The 19,371-nt window shown below is 37.2% G+C and overlaps 2 protein-coding genes across 3 annotated transcripts in view; one reads left to right on the top strand and one right to left on the bottom strand.

Annotated features, from left to right (window-relative positions):
- The window catches only part of LOC134794709 (facilitated trehalose transporter Tret1-2 homolog), a 33,763-nt gene extending 17,649 nt beyond the window's left edge, over positions 1-16,114 (bottom strand). The window contains exons 1-2 of one of the 2 annotated variants that reach the window (XM_063766490.1): positions 16,096-16,114; positions 8,098-8,230 (exon numbers count right to left, since the gene is read on the bottom strand). In XM_063766490.1, coding sequence (XP_063622560.1) covers positions 8,098-8,230; positions 16,096-16,097 — 135 coding nt within the window. In that variant the 5' untranslated portion in view covers positions 16,098-16,114. Of the gene's footprint in view, positions 1-8,097; positions 8,231-13,268; positions 13,578-16,095 lie in introns of those variants that run through there. The other variant, XM_063766491.1, reaches the window with a different exon arrangement.
- LOC134795192 (neurobeachin-like) overlaps positions 1-19,371 on the top strand; it is an 868,575-nt gene that overhangs the window by 825,541 nt on the left and 23,663 nt on the right. The window lies entirely within an intron of this gene.

Here is a 19,371-nt window from a genome sequence, read left to right on the forward strand (position 1 = left end):
TATCCTGTGGAAATCGTTCAACAGTATCTCCAGAATCGCGCAAATGTTAAATTTTATCGTAGCTTGGTGATGTCTAAAAGATGTCTATTTCAAAATCCGAATCGGGCCCTAAGTCGCAATAGCGCGCGTCTGTTAGTTCAAGTTACGAGCTAACAAACGCACACTGTTGCGAGCTCGCTAACAGTTATTAGATTCCAAAAAATCGACAATGTCATAACTCTCCTCTGTCACAACTCACCTCGGTCTCCCCTACTGGGAGAAATTGGCCTCCAAGGTACTGAAAAGTGACAAAACGCTCTAACTTTTGTACAGAGTTTAGTTCAAGCAAATTTCTAGTTAATTACTGGTTTGAATATATGTTGGAGAACATGAAAAAGTAATGGACACGTGTTTTGCTATTTCAGCTCAAATTCATATTTAAAAAAAAAGCACACTTCAAAGTTTCATACTTGTCGTCAATTTCTCCCAGTAGGGTGAGTATGGGCAGCTAAAAAAAAATACGTGTCCGTTATTTTAGACTACTCTATAACATATATAAAAATTAATAAAATCGGAGCCGGACAGTTGGGTACGCTTCCTTGTTAGTAAAAACTTACAAGTGTAGGTATCTAACTAAGGCCTAAGATTTGTGGCTTTTTAACTGACTATATCTATGGCAAAGCAAAAGGAGGTTTATGTTTTTAAACGGTATCAGGGGATGGGGATATATGTATGCATGAGATAATGTATGTTCATCTGTGCTCTCATAACTTCTAGTGTATTAAGTACCTACTCATTATAATTTTGACAAATGAAGGTGTCATTTGAATAGTCGTGATTGTCAGCAGCTGGCATTGATTCAAATTACTTTATCGAAGAAACGTGGGAAATAGATGAATTTAAATTGTATAACCATAATTCTCTCTCTTCGACCTAGCGATTTCCCGGCCTGGCGCCGGGGACCATAATTACTAATTATTAATTAGTCACAAAATTACATACAATCTGAGTATAGTGTACAGCGTAGCGTAGCAAATAGCTTTGTTAACATACATCATTTTTATGTTAATCAAAAAAAGTTACGCAATACGATGTAAACGTAAACAAACGTAACGTCACAAATGTTAATTGATACTATTATGATCTTTGTTTTAATGAAGGTACATTAATTGTCATATTTTATTATGAGCTCAATGATAATAATAATAGATCATATGAAGATATGAGACATTAAACACCATATTCTTAATTCCCAGAAATTAAATGAAAACTATGTGATCTGGTAGTTATTTTGTCCCTGTTTGAGTTCTCTGAATTTGAGTTCAAAATCATTATTAAATATTAAAGTGTCCAATCGTACTAAAGTTTAATTTAAATGTAATATAGTAGTTTCTCGCGACTGCCTATCGCCGCCGCGCCGCTGGGTACTGCACTTACGACGTAGATCGGTATTGCAGTGCGGTAATACTTAAGTAGAAACGTGTGTCTGATTGTGAGTATAATTATCGCCTATGTGAGTATCTTCCTGTGATAATTGGTGGAAAATTACGTAACCATTGCAATCTTTTCTTACGCTGCAGAAAGTGCAGAAACGCATGTTTATTTTGAATGATTTGCAGACTTGCGACAGGAAATGACTATTGGCCTGATTCGAACTTTAAGATAAGTCTAATATTACGTCTAGATACGATATGGATTTGATATGTCAGTGTCAAAGTGACGTTTCTTCAAACATAAAAGGCACTTTTGACAATGACATCTAAGCCATATCGTATCTAGACGTATCTCAAAGTTTTAGTGCGTAATAAGATACAAATCAGGATATATTTTTTTGTTTGTCAGTGGCTTGTTGTGCAAATGTGCATTGACCTTATGAGTACAAAGACCTGTTTGAAATTATAATTCGGATATTTCGGTTGTTAGTTAGTGATTTAGTAATTAAGTGACGTTTTAATTCTAGAATTTACTAATTGTGTTTAACCAGTAGCCGTAAAGTAGTAGCGTTGTAAGATAACAACATTTAGATAATGGGTCAATCACAAAACTGTTCGCGTCCTTCCTGTAGACATGCACAAAAGTTAAGGGCTATAAAGGTAAACCATTGCCCACAGGAGAGAACTCTTGTGTTCGCGCGTACTGTACGTTTGTCTCTCCTGTGAGTAATAGTTAACAGCTTGTCGGCACGTAGGTAATGGGTTTTTCATCATACTTATCCAAATAAAAAGTACCTTTTCTTATAGTTTAAATTTTTGCTCGTGCCACAGGCCACACCCAGTTGTTCAGTGGTCAGTTAGTCTATTTCAGTTCCTTCTAAATTTACGACCTTCATGCAAATTAAAAATATCCTCAAATATTTAAAAATATCCTCAAACATTTAAAAATATCCACAAACACTTAAAAATATCCTCAAACATTTAAAAATAAAAATCCACAAACATTTCATTGAACATACTAACATGTTCTTGATCTTGAACGCTACGATCGCCCATCGAGGAAGGTCGAGCTTCATCATTACATATTAGATTTTTAGGGTTCCGTACCCAAAGGGTAAAAACGGGACCCGTTACTAAGACTCCACTGTCCGTCTGTCTGTCACCAGGCTGTATCTCATGAACCGTGATAGCTAGACGGTTGAAATTTTCACAGATGATCTATTTTTGTTGCCGCTATAACAACAAATACTAAAAAGTACTACAGTTTTATTGGAGTACAATACTTAAGAGCGCTATTACATTTCGGCGTTGAGCGAGTTTAGGTATTTTACGCGCTGCGGCAGGCCGTGCGAGCTCAGTATGCCGATCCCTTCTACCACACTCGCACTACAATGATGGATTAAACATTCTTGATCCTTCGCGAAGCATATTGAAATCAACCATAACAACACTAACTGTACTTAACTTTTAAAGTTCTAAAACTGTTATTTGGTAAGTACGAAAATACTAAATGCAGTGCAAATGTACATAGGGGCAGTTCATAAATTACGTCATCTATTTTTGACGATTTTTGACCCCCCCCCCACCCCTCAAATCATCCAAAAATCAAGCTTCGGATGAATCTGTTTCCTCCTACGTCATGTTACCATCATCCGATGTCCAGACCCCCCCCCACTCCTCCCATTTGAAACGACGTAATTTATGAATAGCCCCATACTCGTACTTATGAAGGTATATTACTCGAAAGAAATTATAGGTACCTACTCGCTTATTTACATGTTTCGTCATTGCATTTGGTACCTATAGGTTGTAAAGTTTGTATCAACGAGGGTTTAAAAACGAACTGGTACTGAGGATCTGATGATGATTAAGGTGGTCACGGATACCAATCAACCATGTAGTAACATGATTAGGCTCGTTTGATTCGTCTCAACAAGATCTTTGACACTGAAGATACACAGGGTCTGATGATGGAGCTGGAAGGTGGCCACGGGTACCAGTCTATCATGTAACTAAACAACTTCGTGTTTGGGCTCGTTTGATTTGTCTCAACAAGATCTTTGACACAAGACAGTACTCAGGGTCTGATGATGGAGCTGGAAGGTACCATTACCAATCAACCATGCAACTAAACCACATCGTGTTTAGGATCGTTTGATTCGTCTCAACAAGATCTTTGACACAAGATAGTACTCAGGGTCTGATGTTGGAGCCGGAAGGTGGTCACCGGTACCAATCAACCATGCAACTAAACCACTTCGTGTTTAGGCACGTTTTATTCATCTCAACAAGGTCTTTGACACAAGGTAGTACTCAGGGTCTGATGATGGAGCGCGAAGGTGGCGACGGGTACCTGTCTATCAGCTCCATCATCAGACCCTGAGTAGTATCTTGTGTCAAACATCTTATTGCGACGAATCAAACGAGCCCAAACACGAAGTGGTTCAGTTACATGGTAGACTGGTACCCGTGGCCACAGTCCAGCTCCATCATCAGACCCTGAGTACTAACTTGTGTCAAAGATCTTGTTGCGACGAATCGAACGAAGCCAAACACGAAGTGGTGTAAATGCATGGTTGATTGGTACCGGTGACCACCTTCCGGATCCATCATCATACCCTCAGTACTACCTTGTGTCAAAGATCTTGTTGCGACAAATCAAACGAGCCCAAACACGAAGTGGTTCAGTTACATGGTAGACTGGTACCCGTGGCCACAGTCCAGCTCCATCATCAGACCCTGAGTACTAACTTGTGTCAAAGATCTTGTTGCGACGAATCGAACGAAGCCAAACACGAAGTGGTTTAGTTGCATGGTTGATTGGTACCGGTGACCACCTTCCGGCTCCATCATCAGACCCTGAGTACTATCTTAAGTCAAAGATCTTGTTGAGACGAATAAAACGAGCCTAAACACGAAGTGGTTTAGTTGCATTGTTGATTGGTACTGGTGACCACCTTCCGGCTGCATCATCAGACCCTGAGTACTATCTTAAGTCAAAGATCTTGTTGAGCCGAATCAAACGAGCCCAAACACGAAGTGGTTTAGTTGCATGGTTGATTGGTACCGGTGACCACCTTCCGGCACCATCATCAGACCCTGAGTACTAACTTGTGTCAAAGATCTTGTTGCGACGAATCGAACGAAGCCAAACACGAAGTGGTTTAGTTGCATGGTTGATTGGTACCGGTGACCACCTTCCGGCTCCATCATCAGACCCTGAGTACTATCTTAAGTCAAAGATCTTGTTGAGACGAATAAAACGAGCCTAAACACGAAGTGGTTTAGTTGCATTGTTGATTGGTACTGGTGACCACCTTCCGGCTGCATCATCAGACCCTGAGTACTATCTTAAGTCAAAGATCTTGTTGAGCCGAATCAAACGAGCCCAAACACGAAGTGGTTTAGTTGCATGGTTGATTGGTACCGGTGACCACCTTCCGGCACCATCATCAGACCCTGAGTACTATCTTAAGTCAAAGATCTTGTTGAGACGAATAAAACGAGCCTAAACACGAAGTGGTTTAGTTGCATTGTTGATTGGTACTGGTGACCACCTTCCGGCTGCATCATCAGACCCTGAGTACTATCTTAAGTCAAAGATCTTGTTGAGCCGAATCAAACGAGCCCAAACACGAAGTGGTTTAGTTGCATGGTTGATTGGTACCGGTGACCACCTTCCGGCTCCATCATCAGACCCTGAGTACTATCTTGTGTCAAAGATCTTGTTGAGATGAATAAAACGAGCCTAAACACGAAGTGGTTTAGTTGCATGGTTGATTGGTACCGGTGACCACCTTCCGGCTCCATCATCAGACCCTGAGTACTATCTTGAGTCAAATAAATACATATAGAATGTCAGGTCGTTTCAAATATTTTTAATCCTGTCCGGTAGTTTATTAAACTGTACCATTATAAATTATAATACTATAAAAACAGTGCTAGGATCAAAGTCTCTCGTTGCGGTTTACACGCACACAGTATAGCGTTTTACACGGCGCCCGCCGCACACAATGATAAAAAACCTCGTCGTCGCCGTTGAAAATGTGCGGAGCCGACCGACACACGTCCTGCCTCTACAAGCTCTGCCGCGGCACTGAGCTGGCGCAGCGCGCGTCATCGGTAATATAGAGTAGTTTTCAAAAAATTGCCAAGAAATTATAGTAGAATTTCATAAACACTAATGTATACCAACAGTACAAGCAAACGTTGCAGATTGCTTGAGTATGAAAATGACTTCGATATTAAGTAGATTTTCGTAGGAATTGACACTTGTTTCGGAGAGAAAATTGAGTTCGTTTTACTTTGATTTTCTCTTTCTCAAAGGTGTGTAGGAAAAATATCGTTTGATATGCCTAAAGTACAGGGTATTAGTAATACAAAATAGCCAGGTTTAGCAGAGTAAACTTCTCAACATTTCCAAATAAGAGCTTGCCATTCAGTGCTTCACGAGGTTTTTCGGAAACGACCATCAGAAAAAAAATCATTACTAATTTAATAAGTCCTTTTTCTAATATTTACAACGATATTTATAAAGATAAGAAGACGCTTTTACTGGAACAAGTACTCATTGTTTCTAATAATGAGCGCAAAGTCCTGAATTTCGTCGACTAGTATCATCAATTTTGCATTATTTCGACTTTTCTTGTAAGAGCGCTCTTAATGTGTGGTATAAAACTGTGGAACGACTCATAATGACATACGAATAAAAAAAAAACTAAAAAGTACGGAACCCTCAATGGGCGAGTCCGACTCACACTTGTCCGGTTTTTAGGGTTCCGTACCCAAAAGGTAAAACGGGACCCTATTACTAAGACTTCGCTGTCCGTCCGTCCGTCCGTCCGTCCGTCCGTCTGTCCGTCTGTCAGTCCGTCCGTCCGTCCGTCTGTCTGTCACCAGGCTGTATCTCACGAACCGTGATAGCTAGACAGTTGAAATTTTCACAGATGATGTATATCTGTTGCCGCTATAACAACAAATACTAAAAACAGAATAAAATAAAGATTTAAATGGGGCTCCCAGCTCCCATACAACAAACGTGATTTTTGACCAAAGTTAAGCAACGTCGGGCGTGGTCAGTACTTGGATGGGTGACCGTTTTTTTTTTTGCATTTTTTCCGTTTTTTTTTTAATTGTGGTACGGAACCCTTCGTGCGCGAGTCCGACTCGCACTTGCCCGGTTTTTTTTAGATTTCCGAGTGTTTACTAAAAAGCCCTTCATATCATTCTGACATGTGAATGAAAACCTGTCCCACTGTTGGGCAGATGACAGATCCCATGAGAACTGATAACAGATCACCATGAAACTGACCAGGGCCACATGACGTTTGCGTAGGTATAATTGCGGCATTCAACTTGAACGCGGTGACCGCCGGTCGTGAGAAGGCCGCGTCTCATTATACTTGTTAGCGCCGTTACCAAACATACCCATATGATGATCGTTGTACCTATATAATGTGTTTGTAATGTCCCTTTATAAAGTGATTTGTATAACATCATTTAAGCAAACCCTGTATCCGTTACCTCTTCACGCTTAAACCGCTTAACCGATTTAGATGAAATTTGATATGGAGATAGTTTGTGCCAGTTTGAGGCCTGAGGAAGGACAAAGGCTAGTTTTATCGATCATCATTGTCATCATCATCATCCTACGTAGTCGGAGTCGCGGGCAGGAAATAGTAATGGTATACATTTTACTTTATATTTTACGCCAAAGAAACCTCTAAAATTACGATTATGTTATGACGAACTAAGCCTCTGCTTCAACTTCATCCCCGTAGAAGTCAAAATAAACTTTCAACTCTATTTTCACCCCTCTAGCTGCTGATTTTCCAAAAAAAAAAATTTTTAATGGAGCTCTGCAATATTTATAGAATATATTGTTTCAAATTTAAATTCAAGGCGATTGTTTTATATATTTAGGTAAGATTAGCATTCATCATTTGTTTCAGAGAAACAATCATCCGTTTGTTAGACTCTGACCAAGCTAAGTCTGCACAGATTTTTCTATGACAACATGTGGACCTGCCACCATGAACGTTAAATATCTATGAAAATAGGACGTGTGTTGTGCCACCACCACACTTTTTCAGGTCAAAATCAGTGCTGAATTAGTTTAAGTAGATGGATGGTAAACGCATAATACAACCTTGATCTCCTAATTAGATCTCGCATGTGATACATTCTATTGCACAACCCCACGTAACGGCCATTACGACCAATTGTCATCCATTTCGCTGATTCTTCTGACGTCAGCATCCTTGGGTTTACTCCGATATGCATTTACTCTACACATTTACTGCAGTTAGATATATATGTCATGCTATTGAATATAAGTGTTTTTTATAATTTGTCAAATCTAGTCGTTTGTCCACTTTGACCCTATCGGTAATTTTAACAGAGGTTAGTCGAGTTTTACGTAGGAGTAGGTACCTATATGTAAGATGTTAAATCTTTGTACTGAGATGGGATACTATTGGCAGTTACAGTATTCGTTAGTTATTTATTACTGACGCGTTCTATCTCCTCAAATACAAATAGACACTGTATTTGAACATCACCAGTTGCACTGATTAACACTTGCTTAACTGTTGAAAACGACTGGTCTCCGGTTGACGCCATGCGTTCAGCAACGCAACGGCATCGGCATTCTACAGAAACCCATACAACTGAGAAGGCTGCTTACCATGTAGAGGTCGCCATACCGCCACACCTTCCAGCAGCTCTTGATAGTGGCGAGCATGGTGCGCGCGCGCCCCGTGCCGCACGTAGCGCACGCTCCGCACGCCCCGCACGCGCCCCGCGCGAAACGCGCGCTCCTGCAAACGAGATCTATGGTTAAACTCAAAGTCAGGCAAACTTTTATTTCTAACAGCCGGGTGAAAAATGTTCTTAGGTGAAAGCTTTTGCCTGAGCTATTTTATTAAAATAGATTCTATCAATAATTCCCTAATTTCATGTGTAGGTAATAGAGAATTCGATGTTCCTACTAAAATATGCAAAGTACAATTTCGTAAGCTTAGGTTAGTAATTACTAACGGTCAGTTCACAAAGATTTTAATTTTAAAATGAATGTTGGTAGTAAAAGTTCCTACGAAATCTAACCTCACCTAATCAAAGTCTACAAGGGACTGGATTAAATTTTTTAAGGCAATTTGTATAAATTTATCACATGCCCCGAATAGTTCGAAGTTCTGAGAAAATCACTCTAGCTTGAGCTTTCTGAATGAAGCTTTCATTTCAAAACCGTTGCATGATAAGATTGATAGGTAAGATACGAAAACGAATTTGGATCGTGTAGGTAGAAAGTTGCGCATCGTGTTAAAGCAATATGTTGGGCCTTTCTTATATAAAGCAGGTCATATATGACAATACCAGTAACAGTCAGTTGAGATTGATAGTCATATAACTCACATATATTGTCCACACTTACAATTCATGAACCTTATTCCAATGACACAAGATCTATAAATGGTCAGTTAAGATGTACTGTCGCCATCAGATATATGGGATGCGAGCGGCCGACGTGCAAAAATTATCTGAAGACGCACTCTAACGCCTTAACAATAGAGGCGTGTATAGACATTTGTGAGCACTTCGGCCGCTCCGATATATCTGATGGCGACTGTACAACGCGATATGACAATAATCATTAGAGAGATTGTCCTCATTCGACATCGGCTCAGCAGACGTTGACGATCGTATCGCATAACATGGTTCCACTGACGTCTTTCAAAACAAAAGCATGTCGAGATGTGCCAATTTAATAACACTGTGTTTTTTATTAATCACACGTCATACTCTAAATATTCCAATTATAATAAGTCAAATATGTTTGTGATAACTACCAAACATTGTTATCGCAAAAAAAAAATAGCGTATGCATTTTTGAACTTTAGCTGATTGCATTAAGGTGAAAAATATGATTTAATACAAACGGGAAAAGTCTAGATGTTTATATTGTTATCGGTCGTTTTTATATTTATTTGACAGTGTTTTTTTTGGAACTTTTTCATCTCAAGCGGTAGAAGATAAAACTGCAATATGTCACATTTGTTAGTCATTTTGATAAGCATGATAGCTGTGTCTGTTTACATAAACTTCATAATATCCGCCTTTTTTAAATAACATTGAAACAATGTATATAATTGCATGAACATTTATGTCATATCTTGTAGGTTGTAGTCATAATAAATGCTGGATCAGCTGGATGACATGAAAAATGGCAAAATAGATAAGTTACGGGGAATAGACAGTATGTTTCACTTTTAAACGTAGCTATTATGATAAGTCAATGACGGTAAATGCCTTTATCTCTCCGCCAATTAAATCGCGAATTGTAAACATTATGTAATTAACATAATATACCACTAAGGAAAACACATAATTGGTACATAATATTAACTATTTTTTCTGGTGTATTTCAAGTCAAATTACTACGATATTGTCCGTACGCAGATGCTCTATAATTGATAATACCAATTATACCTAAATTTGATGTTAATTTTTGATATTCTTCTTCTTCCTCGCGTTATCCCGGCATTTTGCCACGGCTCTTGGGAGCCTGGGGTCCGCTTGACAACTAATCCCATGAATTGACGTAGGACGTAGTTTTTACGAAAGCGACTGTCATCTGACCTTCCAACCCAGAGGGGAAACTAGGCCTTATTGGGATTAGTCCGGTTTCCTCACGATGTTTTCCTTCACCGAAAAGCGACTGGTAAATATCAAATGATATTTCGTACATAAGTTCCGAAAAACTCATCGGTACGAGCCGGGGTTTGAACCCGCGACCTCTTGATGTAAATTTTTAATAAATTAGAAAAAAACACACGCTACGTTAGTAAATATACCTCGTTCTCAATCCTTAATTGTAACTATATCTACAGTAAACACACAAACACAAAGCAATAATCACATACTAGAGTTATGCCTAGGCGCCGAGAAAGAATGTAAATAACAGTATTTAAATACGATAACACAATGATGCCATATCATAATTTATTCCTACTTTATTGCAATCGCTATTGCAGTAATGTACGCATTTCCTCGTCTTTGTGAGTTATTGTTTATTATTAATATACACAATCAGTTCAGTGATCTCCGTTTGTTTATTTTTAACTAATGACCTCTTTTTTATACGCATTTTTATCTCTTAACGATTTTTGTTTCTTATATTTGTGAGGCCCTCGTTATATTATTGTTATTTGGGATTTATTAAACCTTCTTGTAAATTAATTTGTAAGTTTACACAGCTGTATGTTTTCGTTGAGAAAGTTCTAGGAATTCTACGCAGGTGTAAATCATTCATGAATTATATTTGTTATGTTTTTACATTAATTTATCTGCGTGTCACATTAATGTGCCTTTGTGCGAATAATTAATAAGTCTTGATTGATTTTTAAAGGTTTCTTTTACTGCAGTTAGTGCAAATTCCATAGACATTGAGTCTGAGTATTTTACGATCAAGTTACTATCGTTACTAGCTAATAAACTACTAGACCTTACGTCGAAGATGTTGACGGTGATATTATCATCAATAATGCTCATATAAGTAATGGATGTATTGTATACTGAAGTTTTCTTCAAGGTATATTGTTTTTCTAACGATTGCAGTTATGCAAGTAAATAAATTAATCAATAGTTATTTGTACAACAAGAGATCAAATCAAAGTTTGATATTTCTTCGAGTGCTTATTTTGAGTCCCGTGGAAGCGAAAGATTCTATAATAATATTAATAAATAATAATTTAGAATCTTGAGCGTAGTAAGGGATTCAAAAGCGCACGAGATGTAAATAACTTTGATCTCGTGTAGTACACAAAATTTTTCACCCTAAGCAGTGAGAACATACCTAGAGGGACAGAGATAATAGAACCCAAGTATATCGAACTTGTATTAGACCCCGCATGTTGAAATGACATTTGACTATAAAGGTCACTTGATTGTCATTTTGTCTCACTCAGTGAGCAAAATCGCATTTTGCTCACTGAGTGTGTCTCACTCAACTCTGTGTGTGTGTGATTTTGCTCACCGAGTGAGACAAAATGACTCAGTGAGCAAAATCGCATTTTGCTCACTGTTTTTAAGAAGCAAAGTACCCTTGTTCGAGCTGCTGAGGTGAAAAAATAATTTGCCATAACTTACTTTTAATAGAACAAACAGACTCATTCTTACACGTATTTTCTCCTACACTGTTGTTCATACATTTTTATTAGCTGCTTTAAATTTAAACACTTCTTGATGACTTATTAATCCAAAATTTTGTTTACCAACGTAGTTTTGCCAATACATTGCAACTTATAACGAAAAACGCATTCACATTGAGTTTAGGCTTATTGAAAACATTATTGAATGATTTATTTTGCTAATAACTTCCGTAGTAAAGTTTTAAGTTATTTCAAATATAGAGTTTTTTTTTTACTAATCAAGGGAGAGGAAGGTCAATGAAGGATCCAAATAGATACATAATGTGAAGAGCGGCGGGAATATGCATTGGATAGGACTACATAAATGGCGGAACACCAGGGAATCCATTGCGCTAGAGTGGGACACTCTTAAAATTGACTAGTTAAAAAAATCACCGTTTAGTTGAAATAATGAATGATTTCTGATTAGATTCGCCCACTCAAGGATGTTGACATGGGTCTGATAGCGCCTTACGGTTACGGCACAGTCGAGTTCATAAATAAGTATACACTTCTGCACCTTGATACATTGCACTAAGGTGAATAAATGGATACATATATTTGAACTCGACTGCACGATACGGTTTGCGGTACGCGTGTAACGCGCGTGCAGAATCGTGGTAATTAAATGCGTGTATGGTGGCGAGGAGCGTGCTTTTATTTGCCGTTTTAGGGAATTTTATATTTATTTTATTTTATTTATATTACTCAAATAAGTGACACAGCATTACATTAAAAACCAAGGCACTGTGAAACTACAAAATAAGAACACGGAAACAAAAAAAAACTACAAATAAAAGCCAAAGACAAATTAAACATTAGATTTGGGCGACGACATAACAGCGTGGCTCCGTTGTTTATTTCAAAGTTCACAGTAAAAGTTGTACAAAAGTCGAACTTAATACCAGAAGGCTTTCTCTACCAGTTAACCCTCTCAGACCAAACAGAGGCAATAATAGGTGCCGGAAATATTTACAATATAATATTAGAAATTTAATACCAAATAATCATTTTAATTATTATACTTGTACAGTCACCAGCAATAATATGTTACACAATGAAGGCCGCAAAAATATGTGACGCGCTCTTATTGTACTGCGAATAAGATCGTGTCAGATATTTTTGCGGCCTTCGTTGTGTAACATATTATTGCTGGTGACTGTACATAGTAGGTGTGTAAAAAAATTGAATAATAAATTCAGCTTACACCTCTTAACCCCCCAAATTTCTCCATGAAATAATTGGTTTGACTTATTTATAGTGTTAGTGGTAGTGGTTGCTATAACTGTTCCAAATATTAAGTAGGTGGTACCTATCTACTTATTTAAGCGGTCTTCGAGAATAACGCATCTAACCGATTTTCAAGACCGAAAGTTTTGTACGGAGCACTAAAAATGGTATCATGAATTGTAGAAGGATTTCTTGGGCTTTCTGCGGGTCATATGTTATTACAATACAATATCGTATCTTATTACAATGAAGTAAGGGCTGTATGACTATTTTTTATGTGTATCTAGTGGTACCTAGGTACCAACCAAAATTTTCATATAACTGAAACAGATATATTATTTCACGTAAAATATACCAATGTATTTGTACCTACTTAGTAACTGCATATATTAAGATCATTAACCATATTTAACACGTGTACTTCACAATTATGACTTACTTTTTAACACAGTAGCAACTGAAATCGCAATACAATGTTTATATTACTTCCAAAAATAATTGAATTTACTGAAAACAGTCCTTCACTCGCACAACGCTTTTCGCGACACACTTTCCGCGGCAGCGTTTAAATTTGGAACACAAACACGTTCGCGCCGATATTTGAAAATAGAACGTTTTATTTTTTAATTATTTTCTTTAATGGCTAAGGGAGCATGCCACTCAGGCGGTAGTTCACGACTGTTTGAGTCTGTTTGGGAGCGCTCTTGACCTTGCGCGTGCGCCGCGGTACTGAAGCGGCTTTCGGCCGGCGGCGCTTGTTTTATAAACGCATAGTATTCTTGTGACAACTTTTCCTGCTCTACGCCCAACTCGTGGGCGGCTCGTCATAACACAGGAAATGTCTATGAAAGTAGTGACGTCATCTTGAGGATCGGGAATCTTTCTAGTTTGGCACATGTTCCTGATGACGTCATTGGGCGAAATAACTATTATGGGTACCGTAAAATGCGCCTACTTTGCTCCCCGCTGGGTTATTGTGCTTCCAATATTTTTTAAACACTAAAACTATAGCACAACCTCATTTAAGGGTTAGTACCTAATAGTGATGGTCTACTTTAAATAGTCTTTATATATATCAGCATACCTACCGCAATATAATAATGAAACAAAAAACAAACAAATTTTGGAGCAAAATAGGAAGTAATTTTACGGTACATATTTGATTTCCAAGAGCTGGCACTGAATCTCTTTGATTTTTTTTTATCTATGAATCACCAAACACTTTCTTTTGTAACACATAAAATAACACACACATTATTTCATTACAATAGGTAATTAATCATTCTACATCTCATTTCAATACAACAATTAAGCAAATATCTTGTTTCACGACTCTCATCTGTAATCATCCGTTAATAGCGTACCATTAAAACTCATAATTGATTGCGAGTGATTACATATGTCGCTAAGAATAAGTTACATAAATGTCAACGGGAAAAAGTAAAGCATAATTATCTGGACGATGACAATATAATTAAGTTTAATTAACCCTCTTACTTAGTGTATTATAGAGACAGTAAGACACCTAATGTGTGAATGTCACGCCCTTGCCTTGCCTGACAAAGAATGAAGGACTTTAGGCCAGGCTATCTGGAACCAAAGGGATTCAAAGCTCTACTCTTGAGTTCCATAATAAGTCACATGGAGATCGTTGAAAAAGCTCTTGAGTAGACAAAAGATCAGTCTTTACCTCCAGCGGCCCACCATACAATTAAAATTGGCAATCGAATTTGAATAAACGGTATTACAAAATAGAGTTGATTTGTTTTGTTTTAAAATAGAACGAAACAAAACAAAATCAACTCTGTTCCATTTAATTAAGATTTAAATTTCATTGGAGGTAAGTTGTACTATTAGGTCCTTACCTATGAAATTGGCGTTTTTGTTCATAGATATAAGTCTGATCCTAGTTTTTTTTTTTTTACAAAAGTACATACACAATTACAATAAAACTACAGTGCACTCAATAAACAACGATTTTACATACAATTAATTGTTATTTTTTATTGTTAAGTGTTCAGAATTAAGCCTTGAAAATAGGTCTTTTCATGTGCTGTCGGTTCGAGTATTAAAATTACTTATATTTTTCTAATGGTACCAATTTTCAAGAAATGGAGATATTGAAAACATACCTTAAAGGTGTCAAAAATTACTGGAAAAATTTTGTTCGGTTTGAATTAGCCATCAAAAAAATATCCGCAAAATTAATTGTATGGAAATTCGTGTTTCGTTGAAATTCTCCGAACAAAACGCCAATTTCATAGGTAATGACCTAATATATTTATTAGGACATCGCACCCCAGAGGTTAGGGAGGCAATTGCACAAAAGATCCCGAGGGCTCCCGAAGTTATAATAAGATAAGATACTTATTCAAATTGAAATTATCGTGAGTAATACTAACATTGGGTTTTGATGCAATACATATATGGATATTGCATCAAAATCATCAAGGGCATGGGCCCTGCATAGAAGTTTATGCAAAGGTGCTAAGCGAATAATATTACTGACTGTACAGTGTACAGTAAAGTACTCTTAATTTCACAATGTAGCATCTAATGACATGAACACTGAACAGGAAACATCGCACACGTCAGTACGACCTTTTTGACTTTATCATTCGTTTTAATTACCCTACTTTTACAGGTAATTTATCTTGCCTGCTTATGACACAACATTGCATGTAGGTCATAATTAAAGGTCATTTGGGATGAATTTTAATCATTATTTTTATACCTACTTAAAGAGGATTAAGTATCACTATTTATTTTGCAACTTCTTGTTGTCTTTTATTCGTAATAAACTAAACCCTTTAACAGCCAGATTTTACTAAATCCACAAGTCTCATGGCCAGTAGTCTTAAAGATTCATAATTCTGCATAGAATAATTAAAAAATGTCATACTGAGTGGACAATATGGATTTGAATGCCCTATGAAGGGTTCACGATCTAAAATATACGTATTTTATAATTAAACGAAAGAGTTAAAGTATTTGTTGATCAATATTTAAAACTTCCGCGTTTTAAAAAACAGGGACTACGCGAATTAAATTTTGTTACATTTATTTATTTCTGATGTTTCGACGGGTTTACTGGAGTTATCCGCGATCTGTGAAACCTGCGTCGAAACTTCGGAAATAAAGGTAACAAACTAAATTCACGATAAACTCTGTTTTAAATATGTTTTAGCATTTAGTACCTAGTATTATTTTGCAAATACGTATGTACCTTATGTAATATACCTATTAAGATATCTAGATAAACTCACATTGTATTGCGACGTTACTCCAAATCTCAAGAGTCACCTCTCCCCTGGTGATCGGCACAATTCCTTCATCACAACGAGACGAACGTCATCAACTGATGTTTATCCTACTACTGAACATCTCTCCGTATGAACAGCGTTATCTGTGTTATCTGCGACTGATAAACTGTGTTTAACTACTAGAGAAATGTTCTGTAGAAATTGTAGCTACTGTCTGAGACGCAGACATATATTTATACAAATGGGACTGTATTGGGAATACGTGTTTTGTTATTCTGGCCGTTTGATCACACGTAGCTGCTATTTTAGTGTTGTTTTGACTCCTGGCTAAACAGCTCTAAAAGACTAAAATAGCAGCTACGTGTTAACAGGCTAAACAGCCAGGGGCCGAAATAACACTAAAATAGTAGTAGTATCCGTACGTAAGTTTCGGTTTAGGCAGGTTTCGGCATAAAAATCATGTTTCGGTCGAACGTTCGGTTTCGGCTAAAAAACTGCTGAAACTTTTGGATGCGCCAAAACATGATTTCAAATAATAACCTAACGTTTTTGGTGCTCTCGCGATCTTCGTAATGAACCTTTGTAGAAATCGGACGTCTTTCCTATACACCGTGTTTTTATTGAATTCCGTTAACTTCGGGGTATGGTTAAGTACGTTTAAGAGAATTAAACGGCATCGTTAATTTTCAAATAAAAATATTTTTTTGCTTTTTTTTTTACAAAAAAATTAAATTTAAAAAGTAATTAAATGTAGCATATAGCTTTGTTGTAACACGGGCATTACATTTAACTCAACCAAACAATTGAAATCTGTGACATATCAATGTCATTTCGAACATCGATCGACCGAGATTGTACTTAAGTTTAGTAGCAAATGTATGAACTCATTAGGGCGAGCGAAGCGAGCCCTATCACTATTCGACGAACTATGCATTCTTGTGGTACACTTTACGGAAAAACTACTGCACTGTTAGGTTTGAAATTTAACATAGTCATTTAAATTCATGTCTAGATGTGTTATCAAACATAAAAATATCATTTTATAAACATAAAAAATAAATAAAAGGGTCAATAATGTGTATTACTACTAACGCCATCTGTTGACCTAATGTTGGTTATTTATTTTCCTAACAGATGGCGTTAGTAGTAACAAGGTTAAAGGTTGTTCCGTTAAAAATGCGCTGGGTTTTTGGCTCAGTATAATTGGGTAATTGACTACTAGTCAAATGAGTTTCTTTTTTCGAACTGTCAAAACGATTTGCTACTAAGGAATTTACATGAAACACTAGCATGAGAGGTCACAATCAAATTACCTACTCTTTTTAGTTTTATACGGGATTTAAAATAGAAATGTGACTAAAAATAACTGCTATCTACGTTTATTAATCTTCTGGTAGTTCTGGTGCTTTATTTCATGCATGGTGTAAAATAATTTATTTTAAATACAGTCAAATACCCTATTAGTAATAATAATTAATTATGAGTGAATACGTGACTATTTTTAGGGTTCCGTACCTCAAAAGGAAAAAACGGAACCCTTATAGGATCACTCGTGCGTCTGTCTGTCTGTCCGTCTGTCACAGCCTATTTTCTCGGAAACTACTGGACCAATTAAGTTGAAATTTAGTACACATATGTAAATTAGTGACCTAAAGATGGACATGTTTTTATTATCATTTTAAAATACATAGGTTCGAAGTTATTTAAGAAAACAGCCAAAAAATGACCATTCACCCCATTTTATCTCCGAAACTACTGGGTCTAAAATTTTGAAAAAAAATACACAAAATAGTTCTTTACCTATAGATGACAGAAAAACCTATTAGAAATGTGCAGTCAAGCGTGAGTCGGACTTATGTACGGAACCCTAGAAACGCGAGTCAGACTCGCACTTGGCCGGTTTTTTTTTATTAAATCTATAATCGTTTTTACTACTATGTCGGTTAAAATCACACGTGACTGCTTTCGATATTGCGGCAATAATGCACAATGCAGTTGGCAGTAATATCGCAGTCGGCAGCAGTATTGCAGCGTGATATTATTACTTCCTTACTGTTTCAAATGCCAAAATCGATTTCGCTGCCAGGGTTTTGACATTTGAGGCAATAATGTAGTCGGCAGTAATATTGCAGTCAGCAGCAGTACTGTAGCGCGCAAATGTCGAAATCGATATCGCTGCCAGGATTTTTGATATTTGCGGTAGTAATGCAGTCGGCAGTAATACTGCAGTTGGCAGCAGTATTGCAGGGCGATATTACTGTTTCAAATGCCAAAATCGATGTTGCTGACAGGGTTTTTGGCATTTGCGGTAGTAATGCAGTCGGCACACTCGGCAGTAGTATTGCAGCGCGCAAATGTCGAAATCGATATCACTGCCAGGAGTTTTTAATTAATATTATTTACATTTGCAATTTTGCAGTAATATAGTCGGCAGTAATATCGCAGTCGGCAGCAGTATTGCAGTGCGATATTACTGCCTTACTGTTTTAAATGTCAAAATGGATGTCGCTTTCCACTCTGGACGACCGGCTAAAGCAAGACAGAGGCAGAGGGCCCTTTTTATACTTATCGGGTGGCAGAACTTCTCACTTCCCAGGAGCAATGGGAATGTTTCTTCCCAACAGCTTTCCACAAACTGCCCTGCGTTGACTGATTGTACTGGTCTATCAGCAGGCGATGGGGTCGTCAGTGTCGTCACATCGCTACGCCGATATTCATGTCTACCCATCAAGAACCTATAGGTGCTCCGGACAATTGTAAGGCGTGCGCGGAGTTTAAGCCAACACGTGGGGCCCTTTTGACATTTTAATGAGATGTAGTACTCGTAGTAGTAGTAGTAAAACACTTTATTGTACAAAAAGAAACATAAAACATGAAAAAACACACAAAGTTTTATAGTACAAAGGCGAATGTATCTCTTTCAGGGATCTCTTCCAGTTAACCTTTGAGCAATTGAAGAGAAAGAGAGGAGAGAACGGTAGACATAAAATCTGTACTAAACGGCATTAAAATATGAGATATTTTGGATACATCGAGATATAGATATGGTTCCCTTATAATAGATTACGTAATGTTAAACACTCATGTATTTATTGAAATGTAGGAAACAAGAATATATTTGTACGAGGAATTTAATGTAAGTAGGTACCTATTGATATAATATAATACAAACAGTCTGAAAATGATTCTTCTTCTCGTGTCGATGGTTTCGTATTTCATATTAAGCGGGACCAGAAGGTAGCGACGGACAGAAGCCCTTATATCACATCATATCCTTTT

Source organism: Cydia splendana, chromosome 11 (genome assembly GCF_910591565.1).
Source record: "Cydia splendana chromosome 11, ilCydSple1.2, whole genome shotgun sequence".
In the NCBI taxonomy this organism is placed as follows: Eukaryota; Metazoa; Arthropoda; class Insecta; order Lepidoptera; family Tortricidae; genus Cydia; species Cydia splendana.